General features: G+C 35.8%; 1 protein-coding gene across 1 annotated transcript; it reads left to right on the top strand.

Annotated features, from left to right (window-relative positions):
- Positions 1-320: 320 nt before the first annotated feature.
- Positions 321-7,792, top strand: LOC117374474 (nuclear GTPase SLIP-GC-like). The gene is made up of 21 exons (XM_055223796.1): positions 321-416; positions 482-594; positions 1,045-1,125; positions 1,244-1,277; positions 1,355-1,441; positions 1,512-1,617; positions 1,696-1,912; positions 1,990-2,208; positions 2,291-2,482; positions 2,553-2,725; positions 2,847-2,928; positions 3,035-3,122; positions 3,265-3,380; positions 3,473-3,655; positions 5,623-5,771; positions 6,175-6,292; positions 6,369-6,477; positions 6,546-6,679; positions 6,751-6,829; positions 7,438-7,506; positions 7,574-7,792. Exons 1-20 carry the CDS (start codon positions 350-352, stop codon positions 7,500-7,502), a joined length of 2,412 nt encoding a protein of 803 aa, XP_055079771.1. The 5' UTR covers positions 321-349; the 3' UTR covers positions 7,503-7,506; positions 7,574-7,792.
- The last annotated feature ends 613 nt before the right edge of the window (positions 7,793-8,405 follow it).

The following is an 8,405-nucleotide window of genomic DNA, read 5'->3' as shown; positions in this document are numbered from 1 at the left end:
AATGAGGGATTTATCTAATGTTCTCCTTTAATGCAATATTCAGAGCCGATATTCCCCCATCCATTCAGCAGCCTGGAAGATTTTCCTGTGGAACAGGTAAGAGCTAGGCCTTTACATGTCTGTAAATAGGCTGCAGTCTATACTGTAGCCTATGATTTTGATTGCTTTATAGTCATATGTTTCAAGTTTCTATATCATTGTCTCAGAATTAAGTAATTTTAACTACTTAATGATGCCTGATTTGGCACCACGTCCTTGGGCGTGTCTCTCTCAGCCTTTAACTATAATAATCCCGCCTGTCACAACAAAGTACTGACGACAAACCATTTATCCCTCAGTTGTTTTCATTATGGATGAATTTGTTCGCAGTTTGTTAACTGAATGGGGCTTCAAAAATTTGATAGAGACATTTAAAGGTACGTATAAAGCAATGTCTGTTGCATTTGTAGTATAAATTCAATTTATTATGTTTTTTCCACAGATGAGGAAGTGGACAAAGAAAGCTTGCTCTGTCTTCAAGAACGTCATATTGACCAATTAATTCCAAGAGTAGGACAAAGGGCCAAATTCAGCGAACGACTTCGAGAGTTACAGGTATCTACATTAGAGGTCATTTGCAGAGATTGTGGGTGTAAAGATATTTGTGATGGCCGATGGCCAGTGTGAACTAGAAGAAACTTATCCTTAAGTCTTAAAATATCTAGTTTAGGCTGGATGAGCTACAGGTTGTTTCATTTCACATGAAACATAGTCTCTTCTGTAATCGATGGTTTTACACATGGACATAGTCTTCTCAGAGCGCCCTCCCTGTCACAGCTCAATGTCCAGCTTTCTCCCTCCATCAACACCAGTTTATCCTGTTCAGGCGTGTATTGACATAATTATACTTTCTCAGACCTTGGCATAACATAAGTAGACTACTTAAATAAACTTAATAAAATGGATATTTGAGTATACTACAGATTTCTCAAGGCAGACAAAAATATGTATATAAAAATATATATAAAATATCAAATAAAACTGTCATGTGCTCATGGGATGAAGAGACAACAGGAGGAGCACGGGGCAGCTGTTCCTTCACATCAAGAGGTGCTACCTTCAGATGTCTCTGGGATACCGCCCGAGGTAGGTGTTCTCATAGACCTTAGACGTAAAGTTTATACCGAAAGTTACTCAAATAAAATTGAAGTTGTAACCAGCCATTTAAGGTATAGGTTTGTATAAATATGTCAAATGTTTTTAGGATTTGCCATCTTCAAGTAAAGCATGTGGAAATGGTAATATAAACTGTATAAATAATACTTTATATCCTCATAAATATTGTGAGATTTGACTTTTTGTCATAATTTTTCAGAACAGAAGGTTTTAAAAAGGAAATGTACACAGACTCAGACAAACAGCCCTGCAAAAAAAGTCAAACAAGAATGTGACACTGAACCAGGTTTGTTCACATGTAAAGACTTGGTTTGATTCCTTGTTTTATTCTAAAAATCCAAGTTGGCCATTCTTAGATATTTGTACAGATGACTTAATATTGAAAGAGGTGAAAGGCCATATGACCAGGGTCCGCAACACATTGAGTGATCATAAGAAGACCAAACTAAATTTTTTTTTAAGGTAAGAACTCAGTATATTATTATTGATTTCTTAAATTAAGTTCATTTCAATATATATTAAAAGTTTCAGTTCTTTCAGGAAAAAAATTTCAGACTTGAATACACATAAAAAGGACCTGGTTGGAGTCTTTGGTAAAACTGGTGCAGGAAAGAGTTCTTTGATTAATGCCATTGTTGAAGAGAAAGGTCTTTTACCCACTGGAAGTCTGCTTGCATGCACCACAGTCATGATCAAAGTGGAGGCTAATACAAAAAACCAGAAATATGAAGCAGAAATAGAGTTCATATCTAAAGAGGTAAATGTGGTTTTAGTGGGGCTTAAATGTACTAAATATATGCCTGTTAATAAATGGATAAATGTAACGTATTTAAGGACTGGGAAGATGAACTGTGCTCTTTGAAAAATCTTTTGGATGAAATCTCAGATGAAGAAATGACAGAAGACGAAGAATATGGCGAGACTACTGAAAAAATGACAGCTTTTTATGGAGATGAGTGGAGAGACAAATCTAAAAACTTGATGAACCCTAAATATTTTAAAGAAATTCCAGAATTTTTTCGGTCTGGAAGAAAAATCATTCAAGTCAATGCGGTGACTGTTAAAATCTAAAATATTACCATGATTCATTAACCAAATTTCTATACATTTTAATCATTTTATTTAATTACTACAGGCACAAAAGTTGGCTGAAAAGCTTCTCAAATACACCAGAAGTGACTCCAAAGATGGACAAAGATGGTTCTGGCCCCTGGTGAAGTGTGTGACTGTGAAAGTACCAAACAATGACATTCTTAAACACATAACTCTAGTGGATCTTCCTGGAAACGGAGATGAGATTAAGAGCAGAGATCAGATGTGGAAAAGGGTATTGTACTGTAAAATGTTGGTGGTATTTGATGTCTGACTTCTACAGTTAAAAGACAAATGTGTTTCAGATTGTTGCCAGTTGTTCAACTGTGTGGGTTGTGTCTGAAATGACCCGAGCAGCATCTGATAGAGATGGTTGGGAGATTCTAGAGAGTACAAGTAAACTCATGGGGAATGGTGGTGAATGTCAAAACATTTACTTCATCTGCACCAAGTGTGATGACCAAGGGACTGACGATGGGTGAGTACTTTATATTTATATGAAGATAAATATAATATTTATTTATTTATTTATTTATCTTTATTTAAAAGTTGATATAGTGTTGGTCAGTCTAATTTATTGTTATATTTATATTTCTAAGCACCACAAACAGCATTTTGGAAAGAAACCAAAAGGCCAAAGACATAGTGAGAAATAAATTCAGTAAACTTCATGAAGTCAAGGTGAGTTTACTGACAAATCTCCTATTACTGTCAACCATTATCTATCATATGTTTAAAGTGCCACACAATGGAACACATATCAGTATTTTCCTGTTTTGTTCTCTAGAAACATTTCACAGATGACTGCTTTAAAGTTTTCACAGTGAGCTCTAAAGAATTTTTCAAACAAAAAAAACTTAACCCTGTTGAAAATGGTGAGTAAAAATGTGCACGATGAGTATTAAATACTAGTACTCAAAGTGCTTGTGTGTCCCAATATAAAACTAATATGTAACCTGTCTGTGCTGTCTCATACTGAGTATGACACAGGTTTCAGTATATTGTATTTTATTGCAGAAATACCCAAACTTCAAAAACTTCTTCGAGGTCAAAATAACAAGCAAACTCTGAACTATGTCCGTGGAGCCTATAGGATTCTGTCTCTGATCAAAGGAGCAAAAGTGGGAAAAAAGGTAAAAAGAGTGTTACCTGTGTGTTTCATGGGGAGACACACACAGCTCTGCTCTGTCTCACTTTGAGTTTATTCTGCATTGTTTTGTTTCAGGATCCTGTTCAGACGGCACAGGTGCAGGAGAAACTGAATGAAAACATAGAGCGCGAGCTTCAGAAAGTCAGAAAGTCCATGGAAGATATGCTTGAGGTGTTTGAAAAATGCCTGAGTTACGGTGTGGAGGAGTCTAAGAATAAGTCTGAAGACGCCTTATACAGGAAACTAAACCCTAAAAAGGTGCGTTCCACCAAATGTGAATTAAGTGGAAAAAAAAAATCTTGTCAAACACCCCTTTACACACTTATTCTATCAGAACTCAAATTTGTTGCCGTTTATTATATAGGGGTGTGTGTGTGTATATATATATATATATATATATATATATATATATATATATATGAGAATGTATTTGTACTTACATGTACAGAGCTGTATCAGTGGAATCAGTGACTGCAGCAGTCAGATGGCGCTCTCTAGTGGCTTTAATTGGCAATGACATTTACTTTTTCTTGCTGGGATGTGTTGATTCTCAAGAGCTTATTTGACAAACTTTTATAATGATTAATCATATATAAGGGATTTTTTTTACACAACCCAAAAAATAAATTACAATTTCAGAATGAAACAAACCCAAAGGCCACAAGTAAAAAAAATGATATGAGAAATGATTTATTTCAAACCTGTAAACCAAAGTATTTACATGACAATACCAACAGCCTTATACAGACCTTACGTCACAAAGGCAAGGCAAGTTTATTTGTACAGCACAATCTGTACACTAGGTAATTCAAAGTACTTTACAGAATAAGAAAGACGTTAAATTTAGAATACAACATAACATATCAAAACATAAATATTCACAAATAATCATCATAAATTTAACATTAAAGGAGAAGAGTGCAGAAAGGGTTTTCCCTTTCAGTCACATGCACAGATAAACAGAACCGTTTGAGCCTGGATTTAAACATTGTCAAAGACTGTTCCAGGTGTGGCGGGAGTGGTGGAATTTAATAAGTGATTTGGTTCTCACTTTAAGTAATTTAACAATAAATGACAACACCACCCCAGGAATTTCACCTGGAGAATATAAAGCCCAAGGCACACAGGTAAGGTTCACTTTAAAAAGGCCAAGAGACAGTTCCGATTCACAATATTTATTGAAGGAAACAGAAAATTATTAAAATGCAATGCTTTATTAAAGTCCAATAACCCCCCCGACTCTGGGCACCAGCAGGAGGCCTGTCCCTGAAGTCCTCAGAGTGTGAGATGGTTCATGTGGCTCTAACATGTGGGAGATGTTCTTTGGTGCTGGTCCATGGGGAGACTTGTCTCAAGCAGAGCTGCTTTAAAGTCTATTCTCTGAGCCACAGGAGCCAGAGACCTGAGCACAGGACACATGTGTGAAGTACTTCCTGGTTCTAGTCAGGACCCGAGCAGCAGTGTTGTGGATGTACTACAGCTGTGTTAAGGCTCGTTTGGAGAGGACAGTGAGCAGGAAGTTACAGTAGTCTAACCTACTGGAGACAAATGCATGGAAGTCTCTCTAAGTCTGGTTTTGACCATATACCTTTGATTTTGGCATGTTTTTAGATTGTAAAAAGCTGCAGATGGTATTGATTTGATGTGGCTGTTAGAGTTCAAGTCTGAGTCCATTGTTACCCCTAGATTTCTAGCCCGATTTGCAGATTTTAGAGAGAGAGACGAGGTGACTGCTGACACTTTATGTTTCTGTAGGCCAAAGATGATGACTTCAGTCTTGTCTGAGTTTAGCTGGTTGTTTTGTTTTGTTAGTTGTTTTGCATCCACACACTGATCTTTTGAGGCACTGGTCCATATTCACCTGCTGCCAGTGAGACATGTCATCTGCATAGTAAAAACATGGTCCCTCATTGGTTGACGCGACACGAATAGACGTAGAAAGACTTCGGCGAATCCTTCAATCTCATGCCCCTCCTGTTTTGCTCATTTGCGCCTGATTTGCACCATCGCGACACTTGATTTATTCAAATCGTGGGAATCGTGTCACTCAATTAGCTTCATTCGCGCCACAAAACTTTTACTCACGCATCAATGCAATGAGGGTTAACATGGAAATCACTCACCTATGACACGCAGTTTGCATGTGGTGGGAACGCACTGTCTGTACATGAAAACATTTAATTCACATCAGTGTTGCAGTTTTTCTTGTTCTGTGTATTTTTTAGAAAGGTGGTGGGAGTAGTTTTCACCGGCCACTGAAATGTGCATTGAAAAACAATGGTGTTCACAAAACTAAGACCCAAATCAACCTCAATGAAGCAATATCAAAGTTTCTGACTGACAGCATTGATGAAGAATTCAGGAAAATTTTCCCGTAAGATTCATTTATGTCTGTATGTATTTATTTATTTATTTATTTAAAAAGGGACCAACGACAGTACAATTAGAACATAACCGTCACTGAGAAAGCCGATTGTCCAAAAGTGGAGTGATGGTATGGTGCAGTCAAGCACAGAAGCCATTCTCGTAGATCATACCGAGTTTGTAGCCGATAGCTCTCAAAATCCTTCAAACAGCCTGAAGCAAAGCCATTTAGAAATCTGAACACAAGATACAGAGTGGAAAAGAGGCTGAAATTTCCCAGTGTTACAGTGATGGTGCATTAGAGACTTTTTATCAAAAACCTTTAGGGCTTGTTTATTCACCAACTATAAAAGTAAGTTTTGTTCATTCACCATTGCACACAGTAATGATAATTTTTCCTTTTCTGTTTTTAGAAATGATACAAAATCTGGGCCTTTATATGAAGTAATTCGTGCATTTTCACTTGACACAAACAGCATGGTTGACCAGTACAAGACTTTTGAACTTCAGCTGACATTTATCGAGACTGAGGTAAAATAACACATAACATGTATAATATAATAACTTAATGTACCATAAATTATTATTCACATGTTTGTTTTACAAGGTCTCCAAGGTTAAGACAAACGTTTGCAAAGATATTCGTAATCGCAAAAAAGACATCTACAGCAGTGTGACAGAGACCGTGAAAGAGACAATGCAAAAATGTTACAAAGGTCAGTCTTTCATGTTTGAAAATCTGTTTTACCGTACACTAAAACTGCTTTATACTTTTCATTTGCAGAAGCAGCAAAAAAAAAAGGCCGAGGTTGTTTAGAAGAGATAAAAAATATAGTTCAAAAGCACCTCCATGATGTAAAGGGCACAATGTTTGACGACTCAAAAGCTGTAGTGTTGATCCACCTGAAGGACCTGAAGGTGCGTTATTGTAGTTAAGTCTTGTAGGACGTCTTTATCATAATTTTTTTCTTACATGTTTGATGAAACAGGATGATGTCCAGAAACAGCTGAGTGACACTCTGCAGGAATCTATTGAGCTGTCATTCAAAACTGACCTGTCAATCCCAGGTAGACACTTTTACACACAGATACACACACTTCTACACACAGATACACACACTTCTACACACACAGATACACACACTTCTACACACAGATACACACACTTCTGAAATATTGTGACAGTCTCATTCATGGATCAGGTAAATTTTTACTTCTCATTCTCAAGTCTCAAAGCCAATTAATCATAAGCAAAATGTTTGTTCTTACACCTGGAGCTGCAAGAACAAAAGGACAAACCATAATTTTGTTCCTACAGCTGTTCTGTGGGGCTGTTCGAAAACTGATTGGTTGTATTTTCAAACTGGGTGTGGCTAATTCTATATCTCTCTTTGTGAAATTAAAAGGAAAAAAAAAAAAACAATTTCAGCAATTTTGATCAACATATAACTTTTGTCAAAACTGCTGCCACTGCACTGTTGATAAAGACAGGGAAGTGCCATTGAGTACTATGACAACAGAACTTCTGATGAAGTATAAAATGTTCAAGCCTAAAAGAGTTTTGTTATTTTTCTTACTGTCTATATATTCTCTTTGTAGCTTATTTAAGTGGCATACGTTTACATTTTTCAAGAAAACACATGGCATTAGCCACTATTTCTTTATTCTTGTTTAAGATTTTGAAAATGAGTTTAACTTGGTGAAGAAACACTTTGATGACCTGAAAATGAAGAAGACCTAGCTCGGTAGGTAAAAATGTTTACAGAATAGAATAGTACTTTGAAGTTTTGTGTTAATATTCCACTAATTCAGTGTTTCAGTGAAGGTCTGATCTGTTGGATTGAAGCACGTTGTGAGTGGAAGCAGCAGATGAATTGAGCCTGTCACATTCAACCAGACAAGAGCATACAACAATACAGCTCAAGACATCTTATGTTTTTGTCGTCTTAGTGTCAAAACTACTTTTGTCATATTTACTGATACTTGCATAATACTATTGTTTTTAATTGAATATGTGTGTATATCAGACCAGAGCACATAAATAACTTTAATAATGTTATAATACTTCTAATATGTGGGGAGTCGGATAATCTGAGTGTCTACTTTACATTTTAAATTTTTACTTTCCTTGTTTTTAGCTTTTTGTTTTTTCATCCATATATTTTTCACTGATACATCATTTGATTGTGTTTAATTAAAAATTATTCTCTGCATTACATTCCCATTTTCTGTTATTGTAACTAGTTTGCTTGTCCCACTAAAAGCAATGCTTATTTTTCCTGGTTTGTGTTCTTTTTTCATTTTAAAAAAAAAACCAAAACATAATGCTACAGTTGACAAAGGGAGCAACATTTCAGTCACACAACAAAAGCCATTTCACAAAATTATAAATATATTCTATATTTACAAAACATTTTTAACTTCACACTTGTACAAGTGCAAGGACAAGATGAATAACTATACTTTTATTTTGTATTTTTAAACATCTTTTATCCCCTTATGAGATCACAAAAATATTCAGTTTGTGTTGCATTTTCCATTTTCCGAAATAAGGTCTCAACATGATATCCTACATTTTACATACGCAGATTCATTTTGAAGTCACTGTGATCTTATGGGGTTTTTTTGCACTGTGATGGAAATG

This window comes from Periophthalmus magnuspinnatus, chromosome 8 (genome assembly GCF_009829125.3).
Source record: "Periophthalmus magnuspinnatus isolate fPerMag1 chromosome 8, fPerMag1.2.pri, whole genome shotgun sequence".
In the NCBI taxonomy this organism is placed as follows: Eukaryota; Metazoa; Chordata; class Actinopteri; order Gobiiformes; family Gobiidae; genus Periophthalmus; species Periophthalmus magnuspinnatus.
This window is presented reverse-complemented; position numbering and strand designations above follow the sequence as displayed.